We start from the raw sequence: 18,362 nt of genomic DNA, 5'->3' as shown, positions 1-18,362 counted from the left end.
CTATTTTATATTGTAATCCCTAAATCAAATATCAAATTTATTTTAATTTTAAATCATTTTTTTAATGTAGAAGTTAGATATAATAACAGTAGCATGTAATGTTTTATTTTGAAATTATTAATTTGTATATTACTTTTATTCTTTATATATATGTAAAAATTCAAATTATATAATTATAATTTATTTTACAAAAAAAAAAACAAAAAACCAAAAAACCTTATTTATCATAATAACTTAATCAAATTTTTATGTATATTTAAGTTTAATTATTAAAAATAGATGTTAAGGTGATATGTACGTTTGTAGTTTTGTGAAGATAAAGTTTGTGGTCTTATAAATTCAGTTGATTATAGATACTTCTGTTGAAATATGTATATTGATATGTTTTCTCTCATATCATGTGCTCATCAAATGTTTATTAAAACGAATCTAGTTCGCGTGTCCGTTTTCTTTACACGCGATAACTCCAAAATAAAAAACATAGGATTTTGCTTCCAATTTCATAATCCAAGGGCAATATTGAGCAATATATTCAAATCTTAAAACTCAAAACAATATTTATGTAACTATAGTATGCATGATCTTTGTGTAATTTGTAATTGTTTTACATTTTTTCTAAGAGATCCCTAAATTGAGGGAGTATTGAATGGGTGAAGAGTCATCCATGTTCACTGATTTGAGAATCATGTGCCATGATTGATTTGATTTGAAGTAAAGGAGAGTATGAGAATATAGAGTAAAGAAGGTCACGTGGCACCCATGTGAAGTCAAGGAATTTGGTCTCTGACTCAAAAGATGTAAATACTCTTTTATTTAGTAATAGTAATGTCAACATCTTCCATTCATAAGCCTATATCCCATTAATTATTAACTTGGTGTAAATGAGTCAATTGTACACCAAAGAGTCATGTGAACCTTAAGATGCTTATATTGCCGTCTTGACTAACTAGGCCACAAGCTTAAACTAGTAAATAAAAAAAAATTATTTAATATAATAAATAATATTATATAGATAATTATGATATAGAAACTAACCAGTAAACATACAAGATGTAATACATATATGCACACACACGTATATTATAGACGTATACAAATAAAACAATTAATAATCAAATTTTTTTTCAGTCATATCATCTAGAACTTTCAACCCTACTTCGCCTTGATATCCGTCTAATCTAGAAGGTGAGGATTTGGTCTCCACAATGAGGTTTTGTATGGATCTAATAGGTGTAGTTTAGGGGCCGTTAAAAAAGGCATGACAAATTTAACTAGATTAATTTATTAAGAAACAAACGTTTTACATCTTTTGTATCATATAGATGGTTAAAATTGAAGGAGCTCTATACAAGAGGGTTATAAAGTTAGTTTTATGTGCATTAGCTTATAAAGGTATATATTGCCAAATATATTTAAAATTAGTTATGATCCAAAGTAACAAATTTTTATATTTAAGCTTTTAAAACATGGAAAAATAATAATAATCCAACAAGACAAGAGAATCATGGGATAACTAAGCAACATGTATTAAATTAGCCAACGTTTGGAATACTCAATTATCACACTTTCAATCTACATTATAAAAAAGAAAACAAATAAAAGACAAGCCAAGTCACATCACATGTATGGGAAAATGATGTATGCTCCCCATCTATATCACAAATATATGAAGCAAGAGAAATAGGAAAACCTAACCCTACTGAGTCAACTCGGTCAATCCCGATCGAGTCAAATTAATGTGTCGCCGGTGCTGGCCCCGCAGGCTTGCATTGATAGCACTTAGCAAAAAGACCGAACGTATCAACCTGTTTTACAAAGTTGGTCATACTTGCCCATCCACCAAATCCAAACCCGACCACTAGGACCCACACGACTACAAACGCGTTGAGCACGTACATTGCCGCCCAGCTCGACATGAAACGAGGAGGTTTCTCAGCTGCATTCTGAAAAATAAAGCAACATTATAAAAAACAAAACCGAAGTTATAAAATGTGTTGTGCATTAAAATATGTAGATTAGTGTAGATATTACCTGGCGAGCAGCGGCTGTTCGGTAAGTGAGCATATGGGCTAGGGCTGGGATGATGTAGACCGTGAAGCTGACCAAGAGTGCCCCAACGGCGGAGTTAATGGGTCCAAAGAAGGGGAATATTATGGCCAAGAACCATATGGGTATGACGACAGGCAGCCTTGCTACTGCCCGTAAAAAGATGCTCTTCGTGTCATGCATTCCGATTACCTTCTCCCACACAAAGTACAATGGTGTACAAGCGAATCCGAAAGTAATAAACTGTCCATTTATAAATATAAATGTAAGCAACAACCCCGTATGGCAAAAAGGATAGCCATGTAAATAAAATACTAAAAGGTCACTTTAACATACAATTCAGATATAAAAGATTAGCATGGAAATGATGAGGCTGATGATCAAATCGTTTGCATGTTACATAATTTGATTGCAAAATGTATTCAATTACCTGGCCTGATATTCTACCTTTATAATTGTATATTTTAACAAGCAATTTAAAATTGCCCTTTCCCTTTCAAATTACCAAATATGTGCCTTACTATTTTAATTTCATATAATTCTCTATAACATTATTACCCAAGGAAGCTAAAATATAAAAACTAACAATTGGGGATTTACCTGATGAATGAGCATGAGAATGACGGCAGCGTCACGCCACCTGGTCTTAGGAAGGAGGGAGAAGGCGTTGGAGTGGTTGAGAAGCTGATCACCAAACGCCCAGTACACCGCAGCAGATGACGGAAGAGTTAAGGTGAAAACATACAATGTCGCAAGAAAGTAAATATACTTGAACTTTCGGGGCTTCCACATAGCGTGCATAATTTCCCTATAAATCAAAACATAATAACAAAAATGTTGACATTATAAATTACTTACATACTATCTACACACCGCTTAAAGATTAAACAGTAGACTTGTATAAAAATAAATTAAAGTTTTATATGGTAAATACAAAATTACGGTATGTATAGCTTTACTGAATGTGATAGTGGTGATGCTTACACGGAGACGGCATGTCCACCAAAGGTGTACAAGATATTGGTTGCTCCGGTGAAATACAACACCATTTTCGTCGGACCAGAGTGCTTGACCCCATCAACCTAAACCACCATTTTTCACCAAATTAGATGATGATGATGATAATTATACATCAAGCATCAAAACAAGCACAATGACAAGTTCTAAAGACAAAGAATAGAGATACACCTGGCCATGAACTAAAGCCGCAATGGCCATGTACCAAGCAGTGTAAGTGGTCATCCCGAGTCCTAGAAAAGACCAAATCCGGTAGTTATGAAACGATGGAATGAACACGGTAGTCGCACAACATGCTCCAAATATGTATGTCCATGTCCTCTTGTCCAGATTATCATTTATGTAGTATATGTTACTGTCAATTCATATCCAAAAACAATCAGATCCAACTTTTACCAAATTAAAAAAACTGTATTGGTAAATAATTATATTTTTACAATCAACAATTGAATTCGAGTCTTATAAATAAAAATCAATAATATGTGTAAAGAAACAAAATAAAAGAGGTAGGTAGAAGAGAAACCTTGCACAAGCTATAAGTTGAATAACAGAGCCGAATAAAAGAAAAGTGCAATTAAAAGCTAATCCAATTGCTTTCCAGTAAGGTCCCAACAATCCATCAAGAACTTCAAACCACTGTGCAATTATTATTTAATAATAATAATAATAATAATAATCAAACAACAACCATAACTAATTAATTAGTGTGACATTTAACGTATAATAATATTTAGCAAAACAAATATTAACCAAAACCTGTATAACATGGTTTTTGAAATCAACATTTTCCTTCTCCTTTCTAGATCTATACTCGACATAAAGCACACTGATAAGGTAGGCAGTCCAGCTGCCGAGAAGGCCATAGAAAACTTGCAGAACAATCCCTGACGCCATTCCCAGTTGCGAGAACGAGTACGGAAGTGTTAGCAGCACTTGAGCCACCTGCATATATATATATATAATATGATTAAAACTTTTCTAATATGTATGCATGCAGTCTTGATTAATTTACTTGATTTGAAGAACAGCTGAACCAGGCGTCCCAAGCGGAGCCGCCGTGCCAGAGCATGCTCTTCATATCGAAGCCAGAGTCATCGGATTCCGTAGCATGTTCGCTCTCGTTGAGGTCTATTGATTCCTCGTTTCCGCCAGCCATGTTATCTGTTCAAAACTTCAACGCAGATCTCAGAAACAAGTAAATTGATCGAGTAGGATGCTTACTTGAGAAGAGAAGATGAAAATTATAAATGTAAAGTATAGGTGGAGTAGAGATAAATGCAAAGGCGGCCGAGCAGTCAAGTGTAAATGCGTTTGAGGGCAGTGGCAGTCGCGGTGGGAACAGAGAGAGGTATCAAGTGAGGTGGTGGCGTTAATTAACCATAAAGTTTGTGTGCAGAGATGAAGGAACAAATGCACGGACCTTTTATGTTTATACTATGTTAGGGTAGACACCCTGTTTCATATTACATATTACACAATAACCTGTAAATACATGTTACACAATAAATACATATAATGCATATTACACAATAAATGCATATATAATAAACTATATTACACAATAACCTGTAAATACATATCATATAAAAAATACAAATAAGTTACAAATTTTTATATATATAAATATATTAATGAAACATACACAAATCATGGCAATAAAGCATATACAAACCAAACACACTCTTATTTTTTTAATCCGCATAACATATTTGTTTCTATGGCTTAAGATATCAAAATCAATAAAATAGGTGGTGCAATGAGCGGAACTTTAAAGAATTTTTAAAGAATGAATCAAACTCCCTTGTCAAACCATGCACAAACATGTCTCAAATCCCGGTCACAAAAATCAAAAAATGTTTCTTTTATTATACATCTTGAAGCTATAAGAACAATTTTTTTTTCTTTTAAGAAAATAGTTAGAATAATGATGGTTTCAATAAATGTCAAATGACATAATCAAACATTTATTTATTAGAGTATTGATATCATAATTTTTTATATACAAAATGAAGTTATAGAATAGAAATATATGTATATATATTAAATGTAGTATACTATTATTTAAAGAAATGTCTTTTGAAATTTTATTTCTATTCTATATTCGTTATTAGTATTTATTAGGTTGCAACTATTATACAAAATGAAGTTATAAAATATAAATATATATTAAATGTCGTATCTATTATTTAAAGAATTGTCTTTTAAATTTTATTTTAATTCCATATTCATTATTATTATTTATTATGTTGCAACTGTTATTTATTAGTAATTAGTAATAATTATTGGTTTACATGTGGCAAAGTGAGGGCTTAGAAAGGCTCATATAGTGCCACGTGTCTCAAATCCCGGCCACAAAAATTAAAAAAAATATTTCGTTTATTATACATCTTGAAGCTATAAGAACTATTTTTTTTCTCCTAAGAAAATAGTTAGAACAATGATGGTTCCAATAAATGTCAAATGATATAATCAAACTTTTATTTATTAGAATATAGATATGATTTCATATCATAATTTATTATATACAAAATAAAGTTATAGAATATATATATATATATATATGTGTGTGTGCGCGCGCGCGCGCATGCACGCATATATTAAATGTAGTATACTATTATTTAAAGAAATATCTTTTAAATTTTACTTTTGTTCCATATTTGTTACCAGTATTTATTAGGTTGCAACTATTATATATTAGTAGTTATTAGTTTACATGTGGCAAAGTGAGGGCTTAGAAAGACTAATGTAGTGTCACATAGGATGAAAAGGAGCTAGAAGAAGTCATGTTGCATGAGAGGTTTTTTTAAACATGTCTCAAATTCCGGTCACAAAAATCAAAAATATTTTTTTATTATACATCTTGAAGCTACAAGAACCATTTTTTTCTCTTAAAAGATATATTTAGAACAATGATGGTTTGTTTTTTCAAAGGTAAATGTCTGCAGTATGCGGACCACATTTGCATGCATCTGTAGTAGAAGATGTGGACCAAACCTCTACAGTCTGCAAGAAGAAAACTGTTTATTTTTTAACGTATACAAACTTTATTCATAAATCATAACTACAAAAAATAAAACCTAAACCTAAACAAATCAAACCTAATAAAATTCTTAACTAGCATAAACAAGCTGATGAATACATCTTTTGCCACACATATATATATATATATATATATATATATTTTCAGAAAACAAAATATACTGAAATATATAAACCCAATCAATTGTATGCATAAAAAACTTTTTGATATACAAAAATTGTACCACAAATATATGTGTTTAAAAATGCAATATACAATAATGTCTCGGACCTACGTCTTCATTCTTACAATACCTGAACCGACATATTAATTCTTGCAACCTGAACCGACGTCCTTACTCTTACAACCCGAACCATCGTCTTCATTCTTGCAACCCGAACCATAGAGAGCACCTAAGAAAATAGCGTTACATTAATAAAATGATGCTTAAAATATATATGAAATCAGAAAAATACTTATAATTTAGAGACTAGTTTTGGGGAAAAAATGGTCTGCTAATCAAGGGGGTGGAGGAGCGGCGACGGCGTGGAGCTACGTGGTGGCGGCGGAATCGGAGGTGGAGGGGTGTGGGGGTGACGGGAATTGAAAGTTGAAGAAGGAGGCTGTTAGGGTTTGAGAGGCTAGTGCGGCGCTGGTAGTGGAGGTCATCGGTGGTGCGGCGCCGGCTGTGGAGGTCGCTAGAGGTGAGGGGTTGCGGTCGTCGGAGGTGTAGGCCGCTGGAGACGAAGGGGAGGAGATTGTAGGAATGAAAGCGGGCTAGGGTTTTGAATGAGATACTTGATGGAAAATAAAGAAGATGTAGAAGACTTGAAAAGAGGAAGGTCCATGTCTTTTAGGATAAGAGAGCGCGAAGACGTTTTTTTAATGAAATGTTTTTAGGAAAACAAACAGTCTGCAAGCCTAAAGGTCTGTGCGTGGTTCGCGCGACGCAGACATAAGTGGCCAAAAAGATCTTTTGTGAAAAAATAAATACCCCCTAAATGTTAAATGACATAATCAAACTTTTATTTATTAGAGTATAGAGATGATTTCATATTATAATTTTTATATACAAAATGAAGTTAGTGTGTTCATTAAATGTAATATACTATTATTAAAGCAATGTCTTTTAAAAATTTATTTTTATTGCATATTTGTTATTAGTATTTATTATGTTGCAACTATTATTTATTAGTAATTATTATTATTTTACATGTGACAAGGTGAGGGAGTAGAAAGCCTCATGTGGTGTCATAGAATGAAGAGAAACTAGAAAATGTCATATAGTATTACAAGTTTTCTTTTATTAGTATAGTAGATTTCTTTTACTTCATAGAATTTAATACTGGGTTGGTTAAACTCGAAAACATTTAAGTCAATGGTATATTTTTTAACTTTTTTTAGTATGAAAATGAGAAAATATTATTATTGTATTTTTAATGGAGGTGATAATGTATTGGATAACAATTTAGGATGTAACGAAAGCACACTCGTTTTTGAGAACTTTTAAAAATTTAGGGGCCGGATAGAATAAAAAGTTGAGCCTTAAAATAAAAACTTGATAATTCAGATGCAATTATTCTTATTTTTTTTTCTCAAAAACGAATGGTACTGTTGAAATTGAACCTAAACCTTTTTGTTTCATAGACCAACAACTTTAAATAATTAAGTGCATGTGTGGGAGAGTGGGCTTGTACGTTATACAAAGTGCATGTGGGTCGAGGATTGCATTTACGAAGTTAAAAACTACACCATTTTTTCTGTTGTAACTTAGTAAATTTGCTATATTTATACTTATAAAAAGTCGAATGTTTCTACATATGAATATAATAAGAATCGTGTTCTTAACAGTTTTGGCAATACTTGCTTAGTTGCTTTTCCAATATTTCAAAGAACATAATATTATTAATGGGAAAGGTTGAAAAAGATGTAAGATCGTTCACATTGCTTTGGTGTGGTTTATCTTTTTGCTAAGCAGTTTTGGATGTTATTAATAAAATTTTGGTAGCTGTTAAAAAAAAAGAAGAAAAGCATTTTCACGTTGAAATCTTCATATCATTATCTCTAATAACGGCGCAAAGTGTTTTTTAATGGAGGCCTATTGAGACAAAAATAGTTGAAAGTTGGGACCGCATGTAGTGATTTTTAAAGTTGGGATTATTATCGGCCAATACACAAAAATTGGGATTATTAATTTCCAATCTTCCCTATTTTAATTATTTATTTAGTTCCTTATTATTTGAGATACAAACCAAAATGCTTGAGGTACAATGTTTAAATTTAAAAGTATGAATAATAAGTCACAACATAAAAGTTTACTACCACAAAATCTTTGTATTTTAAAGCTACAAATGAGTTTCAGATGAAGAAGAAAATAATAGAAAACTATACAATTTGAAAATGAAGAAGGATATAAAGACTTGAATATAAGTGCTCTAGAGAATATTTAAATTTATCGTTCGAAATTTTGGGAAAAATCGTTTTGGTTGGAATTCAAGTCGAGCCATGCCATGTGGCATGTAACAATTTTATTCAGATATCAAAGTGAATCAATGAATTAGGTTTTAATTTAAAGATTTTAAACCGATATCGAAGTTTTTTATTAGTCATAGAAAGGATGGTATGGATTGAAATAGAGGGGGTGCCGTTGTGTCCTTGGTCGATGAAACTTGAAAGCATTCAAGAAGATTGCTAAATTATGGGGCGAGTGTATGTTATAATGAGGAAGAATTTGTATTCTAACTAAACAGAAGAATATTATTATGGAAAAGGTTAGTTTGATGATTGATGGAACTCCTTTTGAAGTAATAGTGAAAGAAATAGGTGGGTGGACTCTTACACTTGTGAAGGCAAATGCTGAGTTTGAAAATGAAAACATTAGTATTCATGGGAAAGAAGTGTATGGAGCATGATCAGTTTTATGATGTAGAACAAATAAGCAACGCAAAAGCGGGAGATCCATTTTTATTGAATAAAGTTATTGCGGAATGTGTCAAGGTGAACAAGGGGAGGGGATGTTGAATCCACCCGTGAATATAAATGAAAATGAAAAAGAGATGGGGGATGGAAAATGGTGTGGGTGATAGTTTCTCATTTTTCTAAGTTGCAGTGGTGCCCGATTTGTATCTGATTGATGAGGTAGTTTATGCTTCCCATGCTACATCTTTGGCGGTGAAAATCCCTACGACTATCATAGTTTCTGACTCTAGATTGTCTTGGCTCGGCTATGTTAGTCCTCCAATAATTAAAGTTTTCAAATCATAATCTACTTGGTATCACAAAGATCACGTTCGGATGTTGGTTACGTCTCTGTGTTTGTGGTATAAGGCGGCTTGGCTTGGCTTGGCTCAGTGGTTGAGGCTTTTTTTGGGTCTTATTTGTTGTTGTCATTCGTTTGGTATGTCTTTGGGTTGGACCTCCTTTTGTTGTGTTTTTTATGGGTTTTTTATTGCCGATGTGTATAGATAGTTTTTATCATATAACCGTCGTTTTAAAAAAATGCGCTCTATATATTAAAAAGCAATTAGGACCGGTTTATGCACCATCTGTAATAAGGGCATCATTATACGAGCGAATAAAACCCTAACACCATCCCATGGGCCTTAGGTATGTGAAGGGGTATGTAGGGCTAAACAATAACGCCATGTATGGCTTGAAGAGGTGGTAATTAAATACATATGTTTTTGTAAAAACGAGTAATGATAATATACCGGAAAATGACCCTTATCAACCATTAAACATTAAATATGCCCTTGATATAAACTATAAACTATATAGGTAGTTCAAATTACATTAAATGATTACAAAAACTCGTTAGATCTTCCACAATGCATTACATTTATAGTGCATTTGGAGAGGTGGAGGTGATGTGGAGTGTGACAGGGAAGAGAGAGAATGTGTAAAATCCTTGGCTACGTGCGTATATTTAAAGAGAGAGAAAAAAATTGTGAGTAGTAGGTATTAAATACAGAAAGAGACAGATGAAAGAGATTGAGTAGTGGGGTGATATGGCAAAGATTTTTGCTAAGTATTTTAGCTTGCATTGGGGATCATCTTATTGTCTTGATACCAATTATTGTTTTTATATGGAATAATTATGTTTTTTTTAGCAAATAATTATGTATTTTTTTCCTTTATAAATAATCATCTTCATTATATATGGTCCCCTTTATATTTTAATGTTCTTATTTATGATTAGAGAGAGAAAACGAAACTACCGGTGTTATGTTAAAACAGTTTAATCGGTTATTAATTTGGGTTTATGTTTCGTCATTATTAAAAAACAGTGTATTGGTTTTTAATATTTCTAAGTTTCACCAGTTGGCTGAAATAGTCTAAAATTTTACTTTGTCACTCACTACTCCTTACTTTGATGCTATTTGTTTTGGTCACTCTGTCACTAACGGACGACTAACGCCGTTAGTGGAGACACCGGTGTGGACGTTATATACTTGATCTGGCCTACTTACATGGAAATTACCCTATAAAAGAAATAAAAAATTAAATAACCAGCCTTCAAGCCTAATTTCTCTACCTTTTTTGCCCGGTCATTTCAAGCCTTAAATTCTCTAATGATTTTGTTGCTAGTCGGAAATTTGAAGATTGCCAGGAATTGAAGGGTTCACACAAGTTCGGGTCGGAATAGTTTAGTGTATCTGGAAACGACCCAAAACTCATCATAACATATCGGCGTTGCGGGATTGTCACACCCTAACATACGGTGGAAATATCGGGGTGTGATCTGATTGTTCACAGCTCAAAAGTACTATCATAACATAAAAATGACAATATCTATTAAGTTAATTAATTCATATTAAGGTGCACACATTATCCAAACATGACAAATAATCCAAATCAAGTAAAAATAATCTCAAACAAAATTTAAATAAACATGGTCTTCATTAATTCCCTAAGGTCTTTCCTAGTTGTCTTTTACGTCAAGCTTCAAGTAAAACGAAAACCTGCATATGCGTAGAAAATAAATGGAGTTTGTCAACACTAGGTTGAGTGAGATTATCACCAGTTTTTCATGATATAATAATAAATAAATAAATAAGAAAATCGTAATAAATGCGGTAATAAACAACCAAACCATGAGCAATTAAAGTGTCGGTTGACCATTACCTAGCGTATCGGGCGTTGTCTACTATGACAGTCGAATGATCATACTCTAAATGAGAATATGATGAACATCTCCGAATGCGATAAAGTAAATAAATAAGCATATAACAAGTATATTTGATCGATCACACATAATTAAACGTTTGCTAGTTTGTGTATGTATGTAGTACAAAATAATGATTAGTACGCGTACGCCCCTGAAACTTATGAAAATCAATAAAATAAAGGGGAATGATAAAACTCACTTAATTGCGTAGGCGAGTGAATAAAAATAAGAATAATCAGTTAATAAATAAACAAATCGTCCTCTAACGCGTCGAACAAATTGAGTCAAATAAACCTGAAACTTTGAGATAAATAAATATAAAAAAAACTAAACACATTTCCACTGGAATCGTTCCAAACAGATGTCTAGAACTCCGGTTATGATAATTTAAACGTTTAAGCGAGCCGGTACTGACCAGAATCCGAACAGCAAGTTGGAAGTAGGTAGTAGCCTTAAAATCCTGTTATGAAAATAAAAGTCTTCTGGACCGAAAGCCGGTTCTGAACAGAAGCATGAGAAACTGATTAGTCAAACTTGTTGACCAATATGCCCTTGAACGGGTTTAAGTCAAATTGACCAGTCAATACCCCTCAATCTCAGAAATTGATTGAGGGAGATTGACTAAAGAATATATATGAATGATTTACAACTCACAACTTACCTGGAAAGTGTATAAATCAACCGAAAAGTTAAGTCAAAGGTTGTTGTAATGATAAAGTCAAACACCGAAGCTTCTATCTTTAAGTAATAGGGCCAAAACGAGCAAGATTATGAATAGCAGAGGTGGGTGATGGTTGGGAATATTATATTTAGGGTTAGGGAAATTGTGGCAGAAGAAATATGTTATGTTTATATAGAATAAGCAAAAACGAACCAATTTTAGTTAGTTTACTCATTTAAGAAACCGATTAATGTTTTAATGACCAAATCAACTGAAAATGCAGCCAAATTTTGTTCTTGTAGAAGGGGCAATGCATGTGGACAAGTACTTAGTCTAAGTTAATTTTCTTGGGGCTTAAATCACACGATACGGTCCAAAAATAAGCGATTTTGTACCAAAAACGAACTAGGAAAGCAAATAATCACAAGAATCCGTCCAGGTGTCCCAAAGCATCGCGCAATGACCCTGGCCTCCTATGGCCGCATGGCGCCCCGGCTCTCTGGGGAAAGGGTTTTTTGTTTTGGCAGCTATGGTCCTTGAATTTTCTAAAAAGGCTAAATATTGATTATTTTAGAGTTTTAACAAAAAAATGAACAACTTTGAAAGCATAAAGTGTACAAAATGAAAAAATATTATTAAATACTTATAATTGCATGATATTATTGATGATAAAGATCCGAATAATGTTCGCAAATCGATAAATCAAATACAATTACGAATACGGAAAAATCGAAATGTTACAGTATCCCCTACTTTTGGGAATTTCGTCCCAAAATTAGAGAATTAAATGTAGCGAACATATGAGGATATTTCTCTTTCATTTGATCTTCACGTTCCCAAGTAAACTCAACGCTTTGCTTCGATTCCCAACGAACTTTAGCCAGCGGTATACAACTACGTTTAGTGACTTTATCCTTGTGGTCCATGATCTCAACGGGTCTTTCAACAAAATGCATCGTCTCCTCAATACGAACTTCATCGTGAGGTATTTGAAGATTACCCACGGCAAGATACTTCTTCAAATTCGATACGTGAAACACCGAATGAACATTTGAGAGTTCAAAAGGATGTTTAAGCTTATAGGCAACAAGACCAATTCGATCAAGGATTTCAAAAGGACCAACGAAACGAGGAGATAACTTTACTTTCTTCCCAAATCTAACCACTCCTTTCCAAGAAGATACTTTAAGAAGAACACGATCATCAACATTGAATTCTAGAGGTTTCCTTCGTTTATCCGCATACTCTTTTGACGATTACGAGCAGTGAGTTAATTCTGACGGATTTGAGCAATACGATCAGTCGTTTCTTAAACCAATTCAGGACTAGTAATTTGAGATTCTCCGACTTCATTCCAACAGATCGGAGAACGACACTTCTGACCATAAAGGGCTTGTAAAGGTGCCATACCAATGCTAGAGTGAAAGCTATTGTTATACGAAAACTCGATGAGCGGTAAGTGAATATCCCAATTGCCCCCAAAATCGAGGACACACGAGCGAAGCATATCTTCTAGAGTTTGTATCGTACGCTCAGACTGACTATCGGATTGCGGATGATAGGCAGTACTGAGGTCCAAATGAGTCCCCAAGGCTGATTAAAGAGACTTCCAAAAACGAGAAGTAAAACTACCATCTCTATTAGAGATAATGGTTAAAGGAGTACCATTATGACAAACAATCTTCTCTGCATAAATGTGATCCAATTGATCCACATAATAAGTTTCCTTGATGGGAATAAAATGAGCGGATTTCGTCAAACGATCGATGATTACCCAAATACTATCATGTTGCTTTCGGGTAGAAGGAAGCTTCGTAATAAAATCCATAGTAATATCCTCCCACTTCCAAATGGCAACGGGAGGTTGTTCGAGCAAATCATAAGGTCGATGATGCTCGGCTTTCACTTTCGAACACGTGCGACATTTAGAAACATAGAGAGCAATGTCTTTCTTCATTCCGGGACACCAAAAGATGGAACGAAGATTAGCGTACATTTTATCCGCACCGGGATGAACAGAATATCGTGATTTATGAGCTTCATCCATAATAAATGTGCGAAGATTAACACGATCGGGAATCCATAAATGATTAAGAAAATATAACAGACCATTGGGCTTAGCTTCCAATTGAGATTCCGCTCCACACGACATCTCGTCATACATGTTACCTTCGGTGAAAGATTCGTGTTGGGCGTTAAGAATACGCTCTTCGAGATCATTTTGAACAAGAACACAAGTAAGAAGAACGAATTTGACTTGTTTCTTACGGCTGAGAGTGTCGGCCATGACATTCGCTTTACCAGGGTGGTAGCGAATTTCGCAATCATAGTCGCTATGCAATTCGGCCCAACGACGTTATCTCATATTGAGTTCCTTTTGATCAAAGATGTGTTGGAGACTCTTATGGTCGGTAAACACTACGCATTTGGTACCATAGAGATAGTGCCTCCAAATTTTCAAAGCGAATACGACAGCACCAAGCTTGAGATTATGTGTCGTATAATTCTTTTTGTGAACCATGAGTTGTCTCAAAGCGTGCGCGATAACCTTGTCTCATTGCATGAGAACACAACTGAGACCGTGGTTAGAAGTGTCACAGAAAATGATGAAATGTAACATCCGTATTTTGAGAATATTAAATAACAGAAGGATTTGTTATTAACTGTGTGTTGTTAGTTTAATCGTGTGTGTGTTTATATTTGGAAAAGGATTTGGGTTGGTATAGGAAATGGGTGGTGGGGCCCATATCCCCTATATAAGGCCATTCCCCCCATCCTTTTACCATTTCTTCTCCACCACACACACACTAGAACACACACTTTCTCTCTAAACCCGAATCCAAATCCGAGCTGAAAAGAAGGAAGAATCTCGTGTATAAACATCATATAACACCAAGGAACACATCCAGATCTTCGGGTTTGTCCACATCTGAACCGAACTCGGAGCAAAAGGTGAGTTTTGGCCAACAAGGTTAAGTTTTGTGGTTGATATCGACATGCAAACAGTTATAATGATAGATCGGATTGTGAAATATAAGAAAAACATAAACTTGGTGAGCTTTAACCTCAAAGGTGTGTTATAGAACAAGAAGGTGATGTTCGGACCTCATAGAACACGGGTATACAAAGTTGGTACCACCCAAAACCCATAAAAAAGATAGAATGGGATCCTAAGGAAGGGTCTCGGAGGAAACCGACCTTAAAATGGTAAAAATGACAAAAAGGAGAGTTATTTCGCACGTAAAAGGGTTTCGCATCGCATGCCATGCGAAATCTAAGTATTTCGCATCGCATGCCATGCGAAGCGAAAAAGCATGCGAAGCGAATCAGCATGCGTAGCGAAATTCTCATGCGAAATTCCAAGCGAAATTCCATGCAAAATTCCATGCGAAATGGCCATGCGAAATTTCATGAAATCCATTTTCTGATGCGTTTTGGTGAAGGACCTGTTAACGAACCCTTCTAGGGGCTGCCGCCCCTAGACCCCGCTGCCAGGGGCGCTGCCCCCGGACCCCCGTTAGCTGAGGGTTTCATTAACTTTGATGTAGTAGTAATAGATAATTGACACTCGTAATGCGTTGTACAGTTAGCCGTGCTCAGCTAAAGAAGGGCATTACCATTAACGGCGAGAGGAACCGACTTTAGGTGAGTTTCTAGCCCCATTTGTATGTTATGTTTTCGGGGCTGTGTTCATACTCAATGTGACTAGTTAATACACTTACCTTAAGTGGTAAGTGTATGCCATATGAATGTTTGTAGATATACTTAATTAGTATAGAAAGAGTTAAACGTATGCATGAAGGGGTAGAGAAGAAAAGACATAATTAATGAATGGTATGTATGATATGTATAAAGTATGAATGCTATGTATGATGTATATGTAGTTAGATGTTAAAAGGTTGCATACCCTAATAATATATGCGAAGAATTAAAGGGTTGCATACCCTAATAATATATGCGAAGAGTTAAAGGGTTGCATACCCTAATAATATATGCGAAGAATTTAAAGGGTTGCATACCCTACTAGTATATGCGAATGTTAAAGGGTTGCAGACCCTAATAATATCTGCCAATGTTGTAAAACTCCCGAGTAGGTGGCCGAGTACTCTCCGATTACTCCCCGCTTAGATCGAGTACTCCCCGCCTCGGCCGAGTACTCCTTAGGTATTTTTCGAGTAATCCCCGACTACTCCCGAGTACTCGCAACTCCCCAGTCGACCGCCTAGGACCGCCTAACGACTTTTACAACATTGATAGCTACGAAGGTTATAGGGCGAAAGGCTCTTTAAAACGTAGAACGATATGTACGTATAAAATAACTAAAGTAAGAAAAAGTATGAATGTAGGGAAGTAAGAAAGTAAGAACGAACATACTATGTGTCTTCGAATATATACATGTATACATGTGTAAGAATGTGAATGGAATGTATGTTACCTGCTTAACTAGAACTCACTCAGCGTAGCTGACTTTTAGTATGCATGCAGGCAAATAGGTTGAGGCAGCTGGCTTGAGGAGGGACACGTGGCAGGGACTGGAAGACTGGCATCTCGAGATAGAAGAATTTTGAATTATATGATATGTGTTAAGACAAGTTAACTTTTGTTAGACAAGATTTGATGTTTTGTGATGTAATGCATGAAGTTTTAAGTATTCCGCGAAAAGTTTTAATTAACTCTGATTTTAGAACTGTGTTTATGAGTAAATCCAATGCCAAATTAGGGTTTCGGAAACGAGGCCTTACATGAAATCTTCATTACCTTCGGGAAGAGCAAGAATAGGAGCATTACAAAGCATGTCTTTAAGAGTTTAAAAAGATTCTTCTTGCCTTGACCCCCACTCGTAAGGCTTACCCTTATGTGTTAAAGCGGTGAGGGGCAATGCAATCTTTGAGAAGTTAAGAATCAAACGACGGTAATATCCCGCCAAAACAAGAAAAGAACGAACTTCGGTGGGAGAATTCGGTGTTTTCCATTTCTTGACCGCTTCAATCTTTGCGTGATCAACATGGATACCTTTGTTGTTAACAATATGGCCAAAAAATTGAACTTCTTTAAGCCAAAACTCACACTTAGAAAACTTGGCATACAGTTTTTCTTTCCGTAGAAGGTCAAGAATAACATGTAAATTCTCTTTTTTATCGTTTTCGGATTTGGAGTAGATCAAAATGTCATCTATGAAAACAATTACCAATTTGTCCAAGTAGGGTTTACACACACGATTCATAAGATCCGTGAAAACCGCAGGTGCATTGGTTAGCCCAACAGGCATAACACAAAATTCGTAATGCCCATATCGAGTACGGAATGCGGTCTTGGGGATGTCATCTTCATTAACGCGAAATTGATGATAACCCGAACGGAGATCGATCTTCGAGAAGCATGCGGCTCCTTGAAGTTGATCGAAAAGATCATCAATGCGAGGGAGCGGGTAACGATTGTTGACGGTGAGTTTGTTGAGTTCGAGATAATCGATACACATGCGAAACGAACCATCCTTCTTCTTCACAAATAAAACAGGTGCGCCCCAAGAAGAAGAACTTGGGCGAATAAAACCCCTGTCCGAGAGTTCTTGCAATTGGCTCGAAATTTCTTGCATTTCGGACGGTGCAAGACGATAGGGTGCTTTGGAAACGGGATTCGCTCCAGGTACGAGATAACTATGAAACTCGACTTGACGAATAGGAGGAAGTCCAACAACGTCATCAGGGAAGACGTCGGGAAAATTACGCAGAATCGGGATATCTTGAATCTTCTTCTTATCCATATCTTTCTCTACCACAAGTGTTAAGAAAGCAACGTACTTCTTGCGTAAATAACGTTGAGCTTGAAAACAAGACGTGAGATTAATTTTAGAAGTAGGCGCACTACCGAAAACCTTATGAGTACGACCATCTGTAAGAGGTATACGAAGAAATTTCTCAAAACAAACAACCTCGACGTGGTTAAGGGTTAGCCAATCCATTCCAACAATAACATCAAAACTACCCATTTGCATAGGAATAAGATCGATACGGAACTTGACCTTATTAAGAGTTAAGACACAATACTGGATAACTGAAAATAGTAATAGAATTCCCATTCGCTACTTCTACGGTAAAAGGCTTAGACAACCTATCCTGAGGCTTGTCAATAATATATGCAAAATCCAAAGAAATAAAACTCTTATCGGCACTAGTATCGAACAACACCGAAACAGAGTGACCATTAATAGAGAACGTACCATTCACCACATCGCTAGAACTCTAAGCTTGATTCACATTCATCTTAAAAGCACGACCATTAGAACCTTGAGGGTCTTGAGCAGCTTGGTTGGTTGGAGGAGCTTGGATAGCAGGGGCTTGAACAGTTGCATGAGGAGGATCCATGAGTTGAGGAACTTGTGGAGCATAAGTGTGAGGTGCAAAACTTTGTGGGATCAAAGGTTGGTAGGTTTGAACTTGATAAGCTTGGCT

General features: G+C 35.1%; 1 protein-coding gene across 1 annotated transcript; it reads right to left on the bottom strand.

Annotated features, from left to right (window-relative positions):
- Positions 1–1,491: 1,491 nt before the first annotated feature.
- LOC143560395 (auxin transporter-like protein 4) lies at positions 1,492–4,219 on the bottom strand. The gene is made up of 8 exons (XM_077048707.1): positions 4,076–4,219; positions 3,820–4,005; positions 3,587–3,699; positions 3,235–3,418; positions 3,031–3,128; positions 2,647–2,854; positions 2,032–2,289; positions 1,492–1,943 (listed from the first exon to the last, which is right to left on the bottom strand). Exons 1-8 carry the CDS (start codon positions 4,217–4,219, stop codon positions 1,734–1,736), a joined length of 1,401 nt encoding a protein of 466 aa, XP_076904822.1. The 3' UTR covers positions 1,492–1,733.
- Positions 4,220–18,362: the final 14,143 nt, after the last annotated feature.

This window comes from Bidens hawaiensis, unplaced genomic scaffold, assembly GCF_021521415.1.
Source record: "Bidens hawaiensis isolate Kalapana, Puna unplaced genomic scaffold, B.hawaiensis_p1.1 tig00001143_1, whole genome shotgun sequence".
Lineage (NCBI taxonomy): Eukaryota > Viridiplantae > Streptophyta > Magnoliopsida > Asterales > Asteraceae > Bidens > Bidens hawaiensis.
The sequence above is the reverse complement of the archived record's forward strand: the minus strand, read 5'-3'. Positions and strand labels throughout refer to the sequence as shown.